At 41.3% G+C, this 21,430-nt stretch overlaps 1 protein-coding gene across 1 annotated transcript; it reads left to right on the top strand.

Annotated features, from left to right (window-relative positions):
* Window positions 1–19,354: 19,354 nt before the first annotated feature.
* LOC307055195 (importin subunit alpha-1-like) lies at window positions 19,355–21,005 on the top strand (the record flags this gene model as incomplete). The annotated part of the gene is given in 3 exon segments (XM_079707213.1): window positions 19,355–20,029; window positions 20,033–20,437; window positions 20,439–21,005. Coding segments are annotated over 3 exon segments (1,551 nt in total). The 3' UTR covers window positions 20,910–21,005.
* Between the last annotated feature and the right edge of the window lie 425 nt (window positions 21,006–21,430).

Genomic DNA, 21,430 nt, shown 5'->3' on the forward strand with positions numbered 1-21,430 from the left:
CTTTCCATTCCCACCACAGCAGGTAAGGGATGCTTGGGGCAAAAACACATATGATTCACCTGCTTCACTGAGTCCCTTTGTATTCTCCCATTTCCCACTGGTGAGCGTATTTACTTTCCACCTGCTTCTTATTAGAAAAAAAATATGTAATAGCAACATTAAAAAATGTTGATAAAAATAGAAAAACCATAATCCTACCCTATCACAACTCCTGTAAAAATTGCCTTCCACTGCTCTTCTGTAAGAATATTTTACAAAATTCCTATTCTAATGCACATACTATTTTGATTTCTACTATGTCAATTTATATTATATATTTTCCATGTGTATATGTAAGCTGCATAATTATAATGTTTAATGACAGCAAAATTTTCCATAGCTTAATACACCCATCCCATCCTATTGGATACTGAGGTTGTTCTCACCAGGCAGTATTGCACTAAGTACTTACAGTTTTTCAGTGTTGCTAAAATATTTCATAGAATAAATTCCTGGTATTTTAGATAGAGTCAAAACAGTGTCAACATTATGACTCTTGTTCTGTATTTCCTTATTACATTCCAAAAAAGTTGTACCAATTTATGATGCCTTTAGAAGTATATAAGAATCTAATTTCATTGCAGCCTTGGACTGTATCATTTAAAAAAAATTTAGTAGGTGTAAAATGATACTAATGATACTTGATTTGCTTTATTTGATTATTATCAAGTATGATTAATTTTCCATACATTTTATTTTCTCTTTATATTTCCTCTTTTGTGACTATTCACATGACCAACCTTCCCCCAAACTCAGTCAAGTATAGCAAAATAAAAAGTATACTGGGTTAGCTGTGGAACTGCTAACTCCATGGTTTTTTAACTTAACTTCTTTCTGCCCAACACATCTCATCTTTCTCTGAAGGGGACTGGCTTATCTCTGATTCTTTCCAGCTCCAAATTTAAATGACTCTAAGCATTCTAAATGAAACAGACCAAACCCAGCTCTGTATAGCATCATAAAGTGTTGTATCTGTAATTAGCATAGGTAAATACCTGGAATTTAACACTGGGTGTCTGGAATTCTTAAAAGATTCTAGGGAGGGACTTGCCTGGTGGCACAGTGGTTAAGAATCCGCCTGCTAATGCAGGGGACACGGTTTTGAGCCCTGGTCCGGGAAGATCCCACATGCTGCAGAGCAACTAAGCCCGTGCGCCACAGCTACTGAGCCCTGTGCTCTAGAGCCCACGAGCCACAACTATTGAGCCTGTGTGCCACAACTACTGAAGCCCGTGCACCTAGAGCCCGTGCTCTACAACAAGAGAAGCCACCGCAATGAGAAGCCCATGCACTGCAACAAAGAGTAGCCCCCGCTCGCTGCAACTAGAGAAAGCCCACGCGCAGCAACAAAGACCCGATGCAACCATAAATAAATAAATAAATAAAAAAGATTCCATGGAATCTCATAATTTCTGAGCAGCATGTGAAGATAAATAGGGGATTCTTCATTTATTCATTTACTCATTTATTCAACAGATGTTTAGAGAGGACCTGGAATACGCTAGGCTCCACAATAGATGCTTGGCAGATAAAGATGAAGAGGACGTAGTCCCAGGGGAGCTATGGTCAAGCGGAGGAGGGAATTACAATGATAAGGGCTGAAGAGGGCAGCATGGGGAGTGTCCATTTAAGAAGCCTTCACAGAAGACAGGACATTTGAGCCTGGACTTGAAAGGTGAACAGGATTTTACCAAAAGAGGGATGGAGAAATCGGGGTGGAGAGGAAACCCTAGGCATAGAGGGAATAGGATGTAAAAGGCTTGAAGTTGAGCAATGATAACTGGATACTGAGAAGCTAAGTTTCTGGAATATATGGTGTGTTAGGCAGAAACAGAGCTGGGCAGATAAATTGGGGTTAGATTTTATGCCAAGCCAAGGAGTCTGGTTTTTATCTTCTGGGAAGCTTGCGTACAGAAGGGAGACAGGGGAGGTTTATAAGCAAGGGAGTGACATGACCAGAGCTGTTCTTCTTAATTTTTAAGATCACTTCTAGGAAATTCCCAAGAACCGTTAATGTTTACTCATCTCAAAGTTAGGATTAATTGTGTGAACTTGGGGAGTCTATGTTTTGAGGCCTTAATCATTTTGCAGTTAACACACAGTTGACGGCTCTCCCTCTACTTGCCTATGACTATCTGATATCTGAAAAGTTGGGAAGCACAGAATAAACTTATTTTTAAACAGTATGTTAGCTGTATTTTTAAGGAATATGCATAATGTTTTCCTTCAAACTCCAGACAACTTTTCAGGTGGAGCACCTCTACATTTAAAGCAATGGGGGTTCAACTGTGGGTTGGAAAAAAGTATAATAAATACAGTGTCCCAACTTGGATAATAAATGATATGGTCCCCTTACCTAGTCTGGGGCATCACAGGTCTGTGGCAGAGGGAAAGAAAACATGGTGGAGCTGCAGGATGGCTCTTACAGCTTCTGCTCAGAGGCAGCACGTGTTACTTCTGCTCATATTTCATCAGTCAAAGCCAGCCACAAGCTTGCTGAGTCCTGACTTCAATATGCTTCCTCCTGAGAAAGACACTGAAAGTCACTCGGACAGCCACCTAAATATGGATAGACTGTACGCTGATGCAATGCATACATCGGTATCAACATCTAGATATAGATCTCAATTATTAAGAAAGGTCTTAATTAGTTTTTGAACAATGAAATCAGGACCAGTCATTTTCCATTTGCTCTTGGCTACATCACATCAATTTGTTGGCCTTGCTCTGTATTTCAGAGTGCTGACCCTTGTAAAATATGTCCCTCGAGCTTCTCTGACTTTGTTTAGGTTTGTTCAGTAGTAGAGTCTGGCTGGAGACTGGAGGATGTGAGGAGAGGAGAAGCGAGGGTATTTCTCCCTTTTCTTTCTCTGCTTCTGGCAGCATCCTTGGCCACTGCTGTGTCCCCTCCGGAGCTCCAGCAACCACCAGGTCACTCTTCCTGTTGGTCCCAGCTGCCTATGAGCAGCCACCACTTGTGGGCTCCCATCTTTGTCCATCCAACCCCCGGGATGAGGGTGGCTTCTTACAGTTCCCAATTTCCAGTTGCCTCACTCTTTGCTCCTTTGCCTTTTTAAACACCTTCTGTCATATTAAACACCCTCTATTGAATGAACCCTCCACTGGCGTGGGTTCTATTTGCCCGATTGGACGCTGTATAATACAGGTTCCCTTTGGTTCTGCATATTATTTACCTTTCTCAAGCTTGTCTAGTAGGTAGAAACTTAAGTAATGTTGACTTTAAAAGTAAATTTAACAGGGCTAGCTGTAGATGTAGTTAATATGGTTAAACGCCTTTAAACCTCATATCCCAAGGCTAGACCCACAGTGGTTTTCTTTGGTTGTTGTTCTAGGCTCAACATCTGCAACAATATAGGTGTGTGTGGCACAAATGAATAGCTTAATATTTAAAAAATAAATAAATATTTTAAAATACTTACAGGTTATTATCCCCTTTAAAAACATAGTAGGGCATAACAAGGGCAGGGAATTCATCTGAGAGCAAACAAGCAAATGATTGGCCCAGGTTCCATCCCTCAAAAAACAAGATAAATCTGTGTGTGTGTGTGTGTGTGTGTGTGTGTGTGTGTGTGTGTGATTAAGCTATATATTTGCATGTAGATATTGGCACTTACCTTACCATGCAGGTATATATACATGCATACACATGGCATTTATAAATTCATATACATAGATATGCATACAAGTGCAGACGATTTAACTATTTTTAAAGGACTATGGTCCTTTAGTAGTCTTTAGAGAGTTTATTTAAATGTAATGATCAAAGCCAAAGGATGATTCACTTAAAAGCTCCTATGTTGTGTATCGAATTTCTATTGACTGTTTTGATACAATAATGGAAGCAAATTTTAAATTTGGAATGGAGTAGATGGAGACACTGAAGGAAAAAGACTCGATGGCACCCAGACAGAAGAATTTTTTGCCAATAAGAAGGGAGTGAATGGGCAAGTGACAGCCTTGGAGACAGTGGAGTCACATGACGTTTCCCGTGAATTAACTAAGGGATTTGGCTTCAAGGTCTATGGGGGAGAGAGGCAGGAAGGGTTGGTCTCTAGGGAACAGTTTGCTCCTCCTGCCTCAGTCTGCTACTGGTCTAAGTCACCAGCAGGCACGGCTGCTGCTGGGGAGGTCCAAAGGGACACCTGAGGGGCTTCTCTCTGGGGATTGTCAGCACTGGGCAGGCCAGGGCCACATGAAGGAGAGCGGCAGCCATTAGGGTTTTCTGAGTCAAAATGATGGCAGGTTCCTTTGAGGGACATGTGCTAAGGAGGAATCTAGCAGTATCGGGTCCCTGAAGTGTCTTCCTGTGGACTTCAGAGATAGACTGGCCTGAATTCAAATCCCAGCTCAGCAACTTACCAGCTACATGAGCTTGAGCACATTATGCAATTTCTTGAGCCACAATCTCTGCCTTCATAAAAATGGACAGGAATATGTATATAAAATGGTTCATAAAAAGCACTCAGTGATGCATTATTTTTTATTATTGATAATAATAACTGTTATTCATATTTCCGTGTTTGTAAAATGCTTGCAACCACTTGGGAATATAATTATACACCCCTGCTTTTCTGCAGTGGTAGAGGAATGCTTTAATCCCATTTTCCCACGATACCAACTAAGAAATGGAAGCCCAAAGAAGGTAAATAACTTGCCCCAATTTACTCCTTACTTGCTCAGCTAGAGAAAAGTAAACACAGAACTGTAGCCCATTCCATGGCCCTTTCTTCTAAACCAAGATCAACAAACATTCCAACTGGGTGTACCTCTCCCTGCTTACCCCCTTTACAGTGACCTTCCCAACAATGGTGGCAAAATCCATGAAGAATGCATCACATCAGCATCAAATCTTTTTCCTTTCCCTCATTAGAGTCTAACTCCCTGCCTCTTCTCGTCTCTTGTTCTCATACTAGTGCTTAATTCTTTTTCTCCCCTGAATCTTATTCTCCACTCACCCTTCATTAAATTCTCTGATATACTGTGCCTATTAGTTTATTTTTTAAGTCACTCAACAAACATGTACTGAGCACTTTTGACACTGGAGAGTAACTGCTTAAGGAAATACCAGGGGCTCAAAACCTACGAAGGAAATGAATTTGTAAACAGAAATTGCAGTACCCGTGCTCAAGAAGGGGACAGAAGACCACGGGGGCCCCACGAACCTCCCACCAGCAGGAGGCAGTATAGCAAGGTAGTCGATGGCACAGGCTCTGGAATCGCAGGCACTGGATTTGAATCTCAGCTCCCTCCATCCATGTGTGCCCTTAGGGTAACTGTGTAGACTCAGGAGGAAGTGTATTTTCCTCCTTTGTAAAGTAGGAATAATCATAGTATCTGCCTCAGAGGCAGTGTGGGGAGTAACACAAACTTTAAAACATTAAATATTTAAAAATATTTACAAGTTGTCATCTCCCTTTAAATATAGAGCTGATCAGAATAAGGACAGGGGACCCATCTGAGAGCACATAGTAAGCATTCCATCAAAGTGCTTTCTTGTTTCCGTAAGAAGGAGAGTAAACAGAGATTTGAATCGTCATTGAATAGCCAGGGTTTAGGTTATTTACGAAAAAGGATCAGGATCTCTCCTCTTTCTGCAGCCAGAGCAAAAATTTCATAGTTCTGCTCCAAACCCAAATGATTACTGTGATCAAGAGAGGCTGAAGAACTGACCCTGAGGGTGGTTGATGATCGACTCTGTATGGAGGGTGGCCTGCCAGAGCTGATGGGTGAAGCTTGTGCAAATCCTGCATCTTACAACCTGTGTGGTCCAGCTGTGGGCTGAACAAAGAGCGGCATGTGTGATGTGAGAGCTTTGAATAGAGCCCGAGACTGCATGTTTCTCTGTGTGGGAAAATGGTTTACTCAGTGAATACTTGATTTCTTTCTAGCATCATTTCCTACTAAGGAGCATAGGGCTGAAACCATGAGGATATTTCCCTGCCTTGCTGGCTCTATTTCTTGGGCAAGATGAGCTTATCATTTTCTATTCAGCTCTCAGCTAATAGAGAAGTTCCACAGGCAAAAACAAAAACACACTGACAAAAAAAATCATGATAGCCAGAAAAAAACACGAATGTCCTCTGCCCTGCTCCAGTGTTTGAAAAAACGAACTTTCTGGAAAAGAGACATTGGATTAATTCTTCAACAGGCTGGCACACTTGCAGGTTTCAGCTAAGGGGAATCTGTAAACTCTGTTAATCTGTATGTATTCTATGGTCATGTGTGTGTGTGTGTGTGTGTGTGTGTGTGTGTGTGTGTGTGTGTGTGTGTGTGTTGGTGGGGACTGGTTTAAAGGCAATTGCTGTAGCTCAGACAGGGTGGGAACTCATTTTTGTTTGGAATCAAATGTATTCAGAGCTGGATCAAATGAAAAACTTTATTCAGCATTTTCTGAAAGAAGCCATGCAAGGTCTCCTGTCTCAGCATCTAGGACCACAAATGCCACTGAAGTCACATAGGCTGTGTACACGCACACATATATGTAATTTTTAATATTCCCCCCATGACCAGAATGGATTTGTTCCATTCAGTGGGAAGCCACAACATTTATTACATCTCTTTCTCAAATAAACCTCAAAGCTAGCATTTCATCTTTCCTCATGTAATCATCATAAGGTAGAAAATGAAATTTTCCAAACCTAAAAGCATGTTGCTAAGAGCTCCGGGGCACTGCATGTCACTTCTTACTTTGATGTGTTCGAGGATGACAAAAAAACATGAGAAAGGAAAGAAAAGAGAAAGATGCCCTGCATCCTCCTTGGGATTTTCAGAAAGCTTTTTTTTTTTTTTTTTTTTTTTTTAACTCTTTATGTAGTGACAAGATGGAGCTGATTAAAAGAAGACAAGGAAAGTCTTGGTGCCAGACCACTTCATTCCAGAAAGGCATGTAAGAACTCCTGTCAGAATCAGGGATGATTTCACAGCCCCTCTTGCATATTAATGAACTACAAGTAACCTCAGTTTAGTGGTGCAGATGCAACATTTCAGGAGCCGTGCCAGGATTCAGCAATAAATGCCAGCTCCAGGGGAAATACATTTCATGATAGAATTAGGAGATCAGCCATCTGAGACGTCCACAGAAATCACCCCCCACCCGTCGAAATGCAAGGGGGTTTCTGGGGAGCAGGGCGCTTGTGGCGTGCTGGATGTGGGGTAGACGGGGTTATTTATCTGAATCTGGTTCCTGTACATTCGTTCTATCTTCTACTCTTCTGATGCTGCCTATGTCCTCAAACAACAAATCAATCCACCAGCCTAAAGGTCAAGTTCAGGTGAACTGATTAATTTTGCTGCCTATTTTTCTGGTGTGATTTTTAAAAAACTGCTTAAACTTCGAATCCTCTTGCTTTAGAAGCAAAACATCTCTTTTCACCAAGCTCATCCTCCTGCCACTGCCTGCCAGGCGCTTTTCTTTCCCGACTTCCTACAACCTGTGGTTTGCAGACAGAAGACACGCTCCCAGCAATTCTCTTCTCTCCCAGTGTTCCTCCAGAATTTGCTGGATTCTCAACCCCTTGCTCACTCATTCCCCTTTGCCCCGTACGCAATACAACCATCACTTCGTCTGTGCTCACCATCTGTTTCTAAAATTCCTCTGATACAGAAATCACATGACAGTTTGAGGTGCAGCCATCTCAATATTGCAAGGTTTCGCTTGGCAGGGTTTGGAAGTGATGGCTGCTGCATGGTTCTGCCTTATGAAACTGACCAGCTAACGTGGTGTGGTAGCTAGCTAGCCCTCTAGAAGGACCTTCAAAAGCAGTCGTTGGCTCTCTCAGATGTTTTTGTGAGACTGAAAATAGAGAATAAAGCTGCAGCCTTCATTTTCAGCTGAGACCCAGGCTCGACTGCAGCCAAGAAGAGAAAACACGGATGGAGCTATGCTCTGTGCTGTCGCGTGAGGAAAGAGCATCACCAGGTTTGACTCAGTTGCTCTCTCGGTCGATCCCTGCCACCACAATGCCGCATAGGAAAACACTGAGATTCAGCAGCTTAACGCAACTATTCTTTCTTGCCCAGAGGCCCAGATCAGCTGGGGGTCGGCTGACCTTGCCTGGGCCTCCTCCCTGGGTTGGCCTCCAAGCTGCAGATTACGTCCAGGTCTGCTCCACGTGTCTGTCCTCCTCTTGGACCAGGGGACTACCTCTACCAGGTTTATGTTCGTATGGTGATGGCAGAGTGCAAGAGGAGAGATCCAACTGTGCTTGGGTCATATCTGCTAACATTCCATTGGTCAAAGCAAGTCATGTGACCAAACTCGAAATCAAAGGCAAGGAAGGATAGTCACATGCTTAAGCCCAGGTTCAATGGGGATCAGAAAGTAGGCTTCTCCCATGGAGATAGGGAAGGGGTAAAAATAATTAAGTAATAACATATGATCTACCACACTTACTGTGGTGGACAGATGGGTGCCCTTCCAAGTACCCATTTCTTCTTTTGGTAATGACTTTGATTTTCATACTGATATCTAATTTCTTAGTGGTTATACCTTTTGGAGAAACTGATGCTCAGTCAGGTTCTACAGATTAGGTCTATAGATCAGGCTTATGTTACCAGCATAATCTTGCCCCTGTCCACAATTATAGGTTTAACAATAAACTCATCATCCAATATGGACCAATTAGAATGGAGGATATATTTGCTAGGAGCTCCTGGAAAACAGGGTTTCTTCTTATGCTGTGGGAACTACTAGAAGATATGCTGTCGGCATCATGGTTACAGGAGGGCTTTTTGCAACTGCTGGGCTGTGATGATGAAGCTGGTGCACAGAGGAGGATGTACGTGAGATGATTGCAGGAAAATCAATCCATCCCCTAATCAATCCTAACCTGAAGCTCACACAATTTCAGGGTTTTTTAGTTAAGTCAGCTAATACATTACCTGATTATTTACTGAGTTTTCAAATCACTTGCAATTACACTACTTTAGTGAATTCACTCTCTGGGTGACTTTGGGATACTGGGTGTGTGTGTGTGTTTGTGTGCATGTGGGTGCACATGCGTGTGCATCTGGTTTGTATGGTGTGATATTAATTCCTCTGGGCCTCGGATTCCTGATCCACAATATGGAAATAATTGTTGCATACAATAATGTGATAGTGTATGTCAAGGCCCTAGTACACAGCAGGTAGAGCCATCCTGCACATTTCTGCAGGTTGTTCCCCAGATAAGAGAACGAGGGGGCGCTGAAGACAGAATCAATTCACCAAGCTCTGTGCCTATGGAGCTACCTCCAGCAAGAGAGGATGTCTTTTTCTAACTTTCCCCAAATCCATGGGTTAGCAGAGGCCCTGATAGGAGACATTTAACAACATCAGTTCCTTATTTCCCCATCTGTAGTCATTACTTTTTTGATAGAAAATAACAACTGAATTTTCTCTTGTTCAGCAATAGGATTCTTAAGAAATGTTGTAAAATTTTTATTGTTTCTGTCTTGAAAAGCAGTTGATTTCACCCCTATTCTGTGGTCACTTCTTTTCCCTATTCCTTTCCTGAAGCTCATTTCTTTTCCCCCTCTGTTCTTTATTTCCTATCTTCTGCTTTTCCACTAGCCTCCCCCTTCTGGCCCCTTCCTTTCTTTCTTCTCCCCAGCCTCTGCCTCTAGGAAATGACTTCTGAGGACATGGCCTTTGCAACCTCAGGGTCTCTTCATGTCAGAGCTGACAGGCATTCTCCAAGAGCAATGCCTGGAGTGAGACATATCTGAACACTAATCCTGTTTCTATGACTTTGGACATACTAAGGTCTCTGGGCCTTGCTTTTCCCCTCAGTAGAACTGGTCTAATTCAGGGCCGGTGTGGAGGACTCAATGAAATAATGTGTGTCAAACATCTGAGCCTACATAATCAATCAATAAGCTGTAGCTTCTTCTCCTTCTAGCTTCGCCAATTAAGGTCATAGCTGTACATGCCAAGCCTGGAGTAGCCACCAAACATTCAGCATACAGCAGTCGCCTCTGACTTAAATAGAACAGCTGCTGATGCCATTATTTTCCTGCCTTAGCTTTCTTCCCTATAAACAAGTCTTCACCTAATTGTTTGAAGAGCTGAAACATCTCTTGTCCAAACATGGACAGAGAACATAGGGGTGAACACTCCAGTTCATGGCTACTGAGAGAATTCTGGGAACGCTTCCCACATGCCCTCAGGCAGATGGTTGGCCCACATATATTTCAACAACACAAATTAATGTAAAACATATTCATGTATGTATTAATTAATGCTAATGTATTCACAAGAGATTTGGATAACGGGCAGTCCATTTTGACACCTCTCTCCTAATCCATTTGCCCTAAAGAGACTAAATCTTGCTTAATTTTTGGCTCAAACAAGTAGATCTCCTGTGATTTGAGGCGCTTGTTCTCTTCACACTCCCTATGGCCACCTGCTGGCTGTGTAAGAATTACTCTAATTGGTAAAAAAGCCTTCCATACTGTAATTAGATGAGAGGAGAGATGGGGTCTGTGCAAATACTAGACTAAATTAGCACCTGAGTATGAATGAATATGTCTCAGAGAAATATGATGAAAATAGGTATAAGAGTAAATTAGTAGTAATTGAAGAAGAGGCTGAAAATGAAGGAGTAGTCACTTGGGATGGGAGTGGGGCCCAGAAAGGGAAGGGGAATCCAGGGGTGAAAAAGGCAAGCACGAAGACGTTAGAAAATTGCCCGGAGTCAGATCTTTGTATCTTGAAACAGAAGCTGTGTTCTGAGGAATTTTTTTTTTTCATGGAGTAGCATGACACAATTTAGGCAAGGTTGAATTTGAAGGTTGATTTTGTCACCGCTGCTTTTTAAAACTGAGTTGCCTTCAGTAGAGGAGGATTTTCCTTAGGGAATTATTTAATGTTAAAGCTTGAATATAGAGTTTAGAGACTAATAACGTCTCTGCCTTCGAAAAGTTTACAGTCAAATTTGGATAACTATGGAACGAGATAAGACAAATATCAAAGGCAAATGTATCTAACATCCTGCTTTCTTTTGACCTCCCCCGCTTCTGCGGGCCTCATCTCTGAGGGATACGCAGGTCTTTGGGAATTGGGTTGTCAGAGCTTCTGTTACTGGGAGGTATACAGTTAAATAGGAAGCTCATCCTGAACCTGGAGGAGTTAACACTCTGCTTTCTTCCTCCCTATTGTCATTTCTCTGTTCAGACTGGAAGATTTTCACTCTAGAAACAAAATGCATAACCCACGATGAAATCATTAATACAGGGGATGAAGAAGAATATAGGCCAAATCTGGAATGGATACCAATGAGAAAAGCAAAATAATCCCTTCCATTTTCCTGTGCTGGGCAGTTTTCAAAGCCCTTACAGAAGCATCATCACAACTACCCTGTGGAGGTTTCAAGGTTAGCAGTAGAGTCCAGGCTGACATTCAGATGGGTTTCTGCTTCTTTAAATAAGGAGCTTTGAGAAAGTGGTTATTGTGACAGAACCTCCACGATGGTCTCCGTATCACCCATCTCCCAGTATTCATGCCCTTGGGTAATTCCTCCCCTTGAATATGGGCAGGATATAGTGACTCTTAAAGACTAGACCATGGCAGAAGTGATGGGATGTAACTTATGAGATTAGGTCATAAAAAGACTATGGCTTCTGTCTTACGAACTCTCTCATCCTCTCTCCCTCTTGGATACTTTCACTCTGGAGAAAGAAAGCAGCCCTTTTAGTGAAGAACTGATGTCTCTGGTCAAGAGCCAGAGAGAATGGGAGGCTGGGCAATATCCATGTGAGAGAGCTTGGAGGCAGATCTCCCCCCAGGTGGGCCTGAGGTGACTGCATCCCTGACCATCCACGTGACTGCATCCTGTGATACACTGAGCCAGAGGCATGAGCCAGAGGCATGAGCCAGAGCCATTCACCTGAGCTACTCCAGGATTCTTGACCCATAGAAACTGTGAGATAATAAACATTTGTGGTTCTCAGTTGCTGAGCCTTGTGGTAATTTGTTATGCAGCTATGTATAACTAATATAATTGCCTTTTGTCTTTATAAACTATGCTTTATTTTTTTTTTGCCTGTAAAGCTGAGATATGCTTATTATTAAAACAGAAAAATAAAGAAAACCAAAAATACCCAGGAGTGGTAACCAAGAGTTTATCAATACTCTCCACAGAGTAGCCAGAGTGAACCATTTAAAATGTGAATCATATCAATCAATCCCCTGTCCAAAACCATCCAATGGCATCCCATTCCATTGGAATATAATCTAAGGTTCCTACAGTGGCCTCCTAGGCCAATATGACGCCCCTGCTGTCCCTCTGATCACATTGTGTTGCTCTTTCCCTCATTCACTGAGCTCTAGCAAGCCTGGCCTCTTGATAATTATCAAGTCTGTCCTGCATACTCTTGCTTTGTTTTGTTGGGTTTTTTTTTTGACAATTAGAAATTGTATATATTTAAGGTATACAATGTGATTTTTTGATATACATATACATTGTGAAATGCTTACCAAATCAAACTAATTAACATATACATCACCTCCCATAGACCATACGTGTGTGTGTGTGTGCTGAGAACACCTGAGATCTACCGTCTTAGCAAATTTCAAGTATACAATATATTATTATTAACCGTAGTCACCATGCTCTATATTAGATCTCCAGAACTGATCCACCTTGTAACTAAAAGTTTATGCCCTCTGGTCAATATCTCTCCTTTTCACCCATTCCCCCCAGCCTCTGGCAACTACCATTCTACTCTCTGTTACTATGACTTTGTTTTAGATTTCACATATAAGTAAGATCATAGATATTTGTCTTTCTGTGGCTTATTTCACTTAGCGTAATGTCCTCCAGGTTCAAACATCCATGTTGTTGCAAATATCTGATAAGGGGTTAATATCCCAAATATATAAGAAATTCATAGAACTCAATAGCAAAAAAACACAAAAAACAAATAACCCAAATAACTAGATTAAAAAAATGGGCAAAGGACTTGTATAGACATTTTTTCAAAGAGGACATACACATGGCTAACAGTATATGAAAAGATGCTCAACATCACTAATTATCAGGGAAACACAAATCAAGATCATAATGAGATAATAATTGTTGGTGAGGATGTAGAGAAAAGGGAACCCTTGTGCACTGTTGGTGGAAATGTAAATTGGTGCAGCCACTATGCAAAACAGTATGGAGGTTCCTCAAAAAATTAAAAGTAGAACTACCATATGATCCAGCAATCCCACTTCTAGGTATATATCCAAGGGAAGTAAAATCACTATCTCAAAGAGATATCTGCACTCTCTTGTTTATTGTAGCATTATTCACAGTAGCTGAGATATGGAAGCAATCATATATGTAAATGAATAGACAAAATGTGATATATACTGGGTGTGTTTATTTTATTCTTGTATTTGTGTCTTTTAGAAAAGTGAATAATCAATAAGTGGCTAAAGTTTTGCAATAATAGCATTTGATACTCATATCTATGTATGTATGTATCTATCTGCATATATATATATATATATATATATATATATATATATATATATATATAATTAAGCCTTAAAAAAGCAGGAAATCCTTCCATTTGCCACATGTCTCAAGTGCTCTTGCTCCAGGGTCACGTGCTTACTGTTTTCTTTGCTGAACTGTTCTTCCCCCAGATGGTCGCATGGCCTACCTCCTTATCACATTCATCTCTCACATGTGGCCTCCTTAGGTCCCTGTTTAAATCTTACTTCACAGAGACACTTTCCTGGATACCCCGTCTAAAATAGCTCTCTTCACTTACTCTCTCCATGCTTTACCCCTCCTCATAGCATTCTGTCATGTTATTTCCTGTTACTTTTTGTGTTATTGTCTATCTCTCTCCCACTAGAGTGTTGGTTCTCTAGATGCAGGGATTTTGTTTTGTTCACTGCTGTTTCCTCAGTCCAATAAACATTTGTTGAATGAAATTTATGAATGCTATGATTATTGACTGTTTCCTTTCATTCTTTACTCTTTTTCTCCCTCTACAAAGGTTTTCAGATTTTTAGATAGTTTATTTCTACAAGCAGAAAATAAAACATATTTTAGAAAGATAAAACTACAGTTTTCAGATTTTTAGAATTCTTAGAACACAATTTCTATATAGTATTTTATCACAGGGACAGAAATTCCTGAACACATAGGGATGGCATAAAAAACCCAGCTAAGCTTTCTGAGCTTCAGTGTCCTCATCTTGAATACGGAGATGCCTCAAACACATGAAATAAGACAGGGAACTCACTTTGCACAGGGGCACACAGTGAGAAATCAATAAATGGGAAAGAAACAGGGATCTCATATCAGGAGTTTCAGGGAGTATTGTAAATAACAAAGATATTTATTGTAGGTTTCTTTGGAAGAGTGTTTACAAAAAGAAACACACATGGCAAAGTTCTTCTTTGCCCATTCATCTCCTCATATCTTCTGTCCCCACTTTTGGTCCCATATAGTCCCCTCACTGGTATAATATTTTTTCTCCTTCCTTTCTTTCAATGTAAATCAAGCTATTTCCTCCACAACTTTAGATGTAGGGCTCCCACCCTCAACTCAGTAATTCATTCTGGTGAAAAATATTCGAGGACTGGGGAGGGAGAACAGGAAGGAAAGACTTTAGCAGAATTTTCCTGGGATTCAGGCAGGGTTTTTGAAGTAGGAGACAGAAAAAGACACTGAAAACTCACATGTTAGTATATATAGATATATATTTTTTCTATCATACATTCATTATAATGTATTTAACTATTCCTAATTATTAGACACTCAGTTTCAGAGCTTTTGCTATTCTAAATATTGCTGTGCTGAACATCTTTGTATGTTCCTTACTTGCAATTCTGATTATTTTTCTAGGATGATGTATTAGTTGGGGTTCAGAAAGGAAAAAGAAGGCACATTTAAATGGGGCAACTGAGGACTATTTAACAAAGTGTGAGCAGCATTAAAACATCAAGAGCTGGTGAACAGGTGGGAGCTGTCACCACCCCAGGTCCAAAGGGGCAAAAAGAGGGAGCAGTAACTGGAACTGAGAGACAGAAGTGGAGCTGAAGCTGTGGACGTGGCTGGAGTTGTAGGAGATGGCCTCCCAAGATGAGCTGTGGCCTGCACTAGAGGAATTCAGCCACTCCTAACATGTGGCCTTGCCAGGGAACTATACGCTCCCACTTTTCTCTCCTCCCATTCTCTGATCTCCTACTGGAGATTTCCATTGGCTGAATCCAAGTAGAAGTCAGAACACTAGGGAGCCCATGATGCAGAAAGGAAGAAGGGTGGAGAATAGATCTGGAGGACCTAGTGGAGAATATCCATGAGAGAAGGACGTCTAGAACTGCAATTTCTAGGTCAAAGGTCAAATTAGGTTTAACATGTTTAACATATATTGCCTTAGATTTAAAAAAAAATACAATCTTACTTTCTATTATAGAGGCTTCTATGTGTTTACCAAAATCTATTTCCTAGTCCCTCTGGAACAAAAAATAGCCTATGTTTCCCAGCCTGCCTTGCAGGTAGGTGTAGCCATGTGACTGACTTCTGGTCAAGAGGTTATAGATGGATGTGATAGATGCCCCTTCCAGATCTAAATCATAAAAACTTCCTATGGGCAATCCTTCAGCCTCCTTTCCCTTCTTGTCCATTTAAATAAAAAGATAACCATGGTGACCTTGGCTATCATCTGTTGAAGATGGTAGAGCTACAATATGGCAGATGCCTGGGTCTTGCTGTTTAGAGGAGGGCTACTGGAGACACATGCACTGAGACGTTAGTGAGCCTAAACTCGTATGTTGCTATGTCACTGTAGCAGACACTTCTGCTACCATATGCCACAGTCTTGCATCTCCTCGGCCCACCTGTGATTTCTACTGCTGCTGAGGTAAAGAGTCCTATACAAACTCGGACAGGCTTTGTGTTGATTGTATCCCACCTCAAATATACACTGAGCATCTTTCTACATTTTGTCCAGGGGACTTCTCTGCCCCTGCAGGAATCTACTTGGCCTGCATGCAAGCAAATGCATCATGGATAAGCAAGAGTATTAACATCCCCAGGAGCAACCCTCAAACAATGCAGAGAGGAGTGGGTCAATAAATGCTCCAGTTTCCACCCTTCAGAAAGACAGTTGTAGGAGGCATTCAGTACACAATTCCTGCAGAACTGAGCCCACAGCAGTGGCCTTGATAACACATTTCATAGTGTGCTTTCCTTCTTCCCTGTCTCTCCTTATTCCTTCATTTTTGTCTCCTGGGATCACTTTCCAAATAAACTACCAGGACTCTGGTCCTTGATGCCTTCTGCTTTTGAAAGAACCCAAATGAAGGCAGACATTGATTGTTCCATGTTTATCTATTATAACTCCTAGAATTATTGTAAGAAATAATGTAAGTAGTATCATTAAGCAGGATGCTGTCATAATAACATTTAAAACATGGGCATTGATATAGAGGTCAGGGAAGAGCAGTGAGGAAACTGATATTGGAGGCTGGACAAAAAAGACATATTATGCAGTGACAAAACACTTGGTAAAACTGTTGTCTGTGATGACTTGGAAGAACACACTATATGTTACTGAGACTGTAGCTTGAAGGGAAATGGTTGTCAGAAATCAGTGTAATGGAATATGTTGGCTTTTATTTTCCACTTTTAGCCAATTATTACCAAAAAAAAGATAACCATGGGTGAATGGATAAACAAAATATGGTATATATATATACACAGTGGAATATTATTCAGCCTTAAAAAGGAAGGAAATTCTGGTACATGCTACAACATGGATGGACCTTGAAGACATTATGCTAAGTGAAATAAGCCAGTTACAAAAAGACCAAATATGTAAAAAAGGATTCCACATAGATGAGATACCTAAAGTTGTCAAATTCATAGAGACAGAAAGTAAATGGTGGTTGTCAAGGGCTGGGCCAAGGGAGAATGGGGAGTTAGTGTTTAATAGGTACAGAGCTTTAGCTGGGGAAGATTAAAAGAGTTCTGTGGATGGATGACAATGATGTTTGTACAACAATGTAAATGAAGTTAATGCCACTGAATGGTACATTTACAAATGGATAAGATGGTAAATTTTGTTGTGAATATCTTTACTACAATAAAAAAGGAGATAACTTCAGAATGGAATTGACCAGTTTTCACACAGGATAAAAGGGGTTAGAGAGTCCAGACATTTGGGACACCAAAGGTTGGAAAAGCTGTTGCTTCTGGTACTAAGCTGTTGCTCCAAATACTAAGAGATAAGCATGGAAAAGGATTTATGCAACAAAGGCCCAATAAAACTCAGCCCTGTGGCAAAGATCAGATTGAGGGCTTGGCCTTCTCACCTGTACCATAATTCTAGACAGCTTTAAGAAAGTCATCACTGCAATCAGAGAGGAAGAGGGGGGTGGTGATAAAGCAAAGAAATAAATCAGGTCTGAAAATCATGATTAGGAGAGAACTTTGGATGTGGTTACTGGTACATGAAACTGAATGGAAGCAAATAGATCAGAAGCTGACTATGTGTCTTAGGGTACGGTGATTGCCAAGGAAACCACAAACCTGGACTGAAAATCCCTTTAACTATGTGAGGCTTAAAACAACCTTCAGGCATCCACATTTATACCAGCTTGAAGTGTGCAGTGAAAACTGTACAGCCCTGAAGGACCGTTTTTTTCCTCAATAGCGACTTTGAAAATGGACAATAAAGAATTCTCGGAAGGCAGAACCAGAAGCCAGGAGCAATGTGTAAGAGAGTTGCTCCCAGAAAGCAGAATCGGTGGTATTTGTTCCCATTCCTCCATTGTCTCCATGGGAGTACTGACAGTTTTCATCCTCTCCCTGTCCCACCATTGAGTGGTTGTGTTGGGATGAGATGAAGGAGAAAATGATTTGTCTTTTTAATTCAAAGACTGCTGGACCACAAGGAGTCACATCGAGACGGATGGCATGGACTGTGCATATTCTGGAGACGCAGAGCTTTGAAATGGGTACAGCGGCTGGTTGGGACTTTTGAGTTGTTTCTCAAAGTTGTTGGTGGGGAGGAACAAGTGTGTTCTTTGTGTGAGAATGAGAGTCAAATGGAAGAGCTGACTGTGGCCAAGACTTCGATGTGTTCACCATCACTTGTTTTCCTTCATACTGGGTACACAACTAGACTACATTTCTCAGCTTCCCTTGAATCTAGATGTGGCTAAGTGACAGAGATCTGACCAATGCGGATGTAGGAAAAACTGAGGTATATGACTTCCAGGCATGGCCTATACAATCCTCCCAGGGGGTCATCTTTTCTCTTTCTGGAATGCAGGAATGGGTACATCTCCTAGGAACAACTTGGGATTCACTTGTTGAAGATGGCAGAGCCACAAAATGAAGAGAGTCTGGGTCTCTGAATCACACTTGAAAAAAATGTACCCCATCAGGAACAACCTTACTGGACTGTGATAAGAGTAAGAAATAACTTTTTTTGTGACAGCCACTGATTTTACTTTTTCCTGTACCAGGGACTAAATTTATCTCTACTGACATACTACTATAAAGATAATATATGCTTGAATATAGATGATTTGGTGAAGTCAGAAAGTAAAAGGAAATAAAAACTCTGTTTTTCCACTCCCCAGAGTTAACCACTTTTACTATCTTAGTGTGTGTTCTTACTGACATGTTTTTCTATGCATTTATTTTTGCATAAAAACATTCACACGTCTTAGGTGGAACTATTATGAAGAGAGTTCTGGTGATAGAAAGTATTTCCCAATCTGGATCTCTAATTGCTCAGATTATTCAACATATGTTTTAAAAATGTAAACTCCATAGTTGATTAAAATCATTAGCAATAAAAATGAACTTGAAGAGATTTTTCATATCTTACTGATATTCATACATGCTATGAAGCAAAGAATTGTCTGTTATTTTCACCATTTCATGCTCAGCGAGTAACACAGTGACAGGCAAAAAGAGGCACTAAATAACTATCTGTTGAGTAAACTGACATATGAATGAATGGATGAATGAATGAATGAGCACAATTCTGCTTTAGTACAACAGGGAAAAAGTTGTTCATTAATCATCCTGGCAGTGTCTAAACTATGTAAATAACTTAACCATTTTAGATGGGTTGTACCAGTTGTTTTAAACATACATCAAAGATGCTAAGATATGCCCTTTGAAGGGTGGAAGGAAGAATATGGCTAATGAAAATATTTCTTCTTCCTTACCACACCATCCTCGGGCTGACCGTGATGGACGTCTTGAGCGCAGTCGATCCACAGCCTGTGCACCCCGCGCCGCCTCCTGTGGAAGCTTGAGCCGGCTGTGTAGCTTTCTCCCTTTCTTTCATAACCATGTCCACCAATGAGACTGCTAATTCACTAGCCGCCCACCTTAACAGATTCAAGAACAAGGGGAAAGACAGTACAGAAATGAGGCGGCACCGAATAGAAGTTAATGTGGAGCTCAGGAAATCTAAGAAGGATGACCGGATGCTGAAAAGGAGAAATGTCAGCTCTTTTCCAGATGCTGCTGCTTCTCCACTGCAGGAAAACCGTAACAACCAGGGCACTGTAAATTGGTCTGTTGATGACATTGTCAAAGGTACAAATAGCAACAATTTGGAAAGCCAGCTCCAAGCTACAAAAGCTGCTAGGAAACTGCTTTCCAGGGAAAAACAGCTCCCTATAGACAGCACAATCCGGGCTGGTTTGATTCCAAAATTTGCGTCCTTCTTGGGCAGAAATGATTGTAGTCCCATTCAGTTTGAATCTGCTTGGGCCCTCACTTACATTGCTTCTGGGACATCAGAACAGACCAAGGCTGTGGCAGATGGAGGTGCTATCCCAGCATTCGTTTCTCTGTTGGCATCTCCCCACACTCACATCAGTGAACAAGCTGTATGGGCTCTAGGAAACATTGCAGGTGATGGCTCGGTTTTCCGAGACTTGGTTATCAAGTATGGTGCAGTTGACCTGCTGTTGGCACTTTTGGCGGTTCCTGATTTGTCATCTTTAGCATGTGGTTACTGACGTAATCTTACCTGGACACTTTCAAATCTTTGTCGCAACAAGAATCCTGCCCCACCCCCCTTAGACGCTGTTGAGCAAGTTCTTCCTACTTTAGTTCGTCTCCTGCATCACGATGATCCAGAAGTTTTAGCTGATACCTGCTGGGCTATTTCCTACCTTACTGATGGTCCAAATGAACGGATTGAAATGGTTATGAAAACGGGGGTTGTACCTCAACTGGTGAAGCTTTTAGGAGCTACTGAATTGCCGATTGTGACTCCCGCGCTAAGAGCCATAGGGAATATTGTCACTGGGACAGATGAACAGACTCAGGTTGTAATAGATGCAGGAGCACTTGCCATCTTTCCCAGCCTGCTAACAAACTCCAAAACTAACATTCAGAAGGGAGCTACGTGGACAATGTCAAAACATCACGGCTGGCCACCAGGACCAGATACAGCAAGTTGTAAATCATGGATTAGTCCCATTCCTTGTTGGCGTTCTCTCTAAGGCCGACTTTAAGACACAAAAGGAAGCTGTATGGGCTGTGACCAACTACACAAGTGGCGGAACAATTGAGCAGATCGTATACCTTGTTCATCGTGGCATAATAGAACTGTTGATGAACCTCCTAACTGCAAAAGACACTAGAATTATTCTGGTTATTCTGAATGCCATCTCAAATATCTTTCAGGCTGCTGAGAAACTAGGTGAAACTGAGAAACTTAGTATAATGATTGAAGAATGTGGAGGTTTGGACAAAACTGAAGCACTGCAAAACCATGAAAATGAGTCTGTGTACAAAGCTTCATTAAACTTGATTGAGAAGTGTTTCTCTGTGGAGGAAGAGGAAGATCAAAATGTTGTGCCAGGGCTTCCCTGGTGGCGCAGTGGTTGAGAGTCCACCTGCCGATGCAGGGGACACGGGTTCGTGCCCCGGTCCGGGAAGATCCCACATGCCGTGGAGCGGCTGGGCCCGTGAGCCATGGCCATTGAGCCTGCGCGTCCGGAGCCTGTGCTCCGCAACGGGAGAGGCCACAACAGTGAGAGGCCCACATAACGCAAAAAAAAAAAAAAAAAAAAAAAAAAAAAAAAATGTTGTGCCAGAAACTACCTCTGAAGGGTATACATTCCAAGTTCAGGATGGCACTGCTGGGACCTTCAACTTTTCGATTGTACATCTGAGGCATAAAGTTGTTTGTTGTGTACTATGTCTGGTAGAAGTTTGTCTTACTGTTTCTCTACTAAGAACTCTTTACACGTGGTTTGTTATTGTAGCACTTTTTACAAAGAAACTATACTTGAACAGTTCCAAACTGTACATACTGTATGAAGCTTCTCCTCTCAATGGGTTTCTTATTTCTATGTGGAATTTCATATCTTGCAGTGTCCTGTAAATAAAGATTAAATTCCAAAAAA

This window comes from Hyperoodon ampullatus, assembly GCF_949752795.1.
Source record: "Hyperoodon ampullatus genome assembly, chromosome: 6".
NCBI classification, from domain to species: Eukaryota; Metazoa; Chordata; class Mammalia; order Artiodactyla; family Ziphiidae; genus Hyperoodon; species Hyperoodon ampullatus.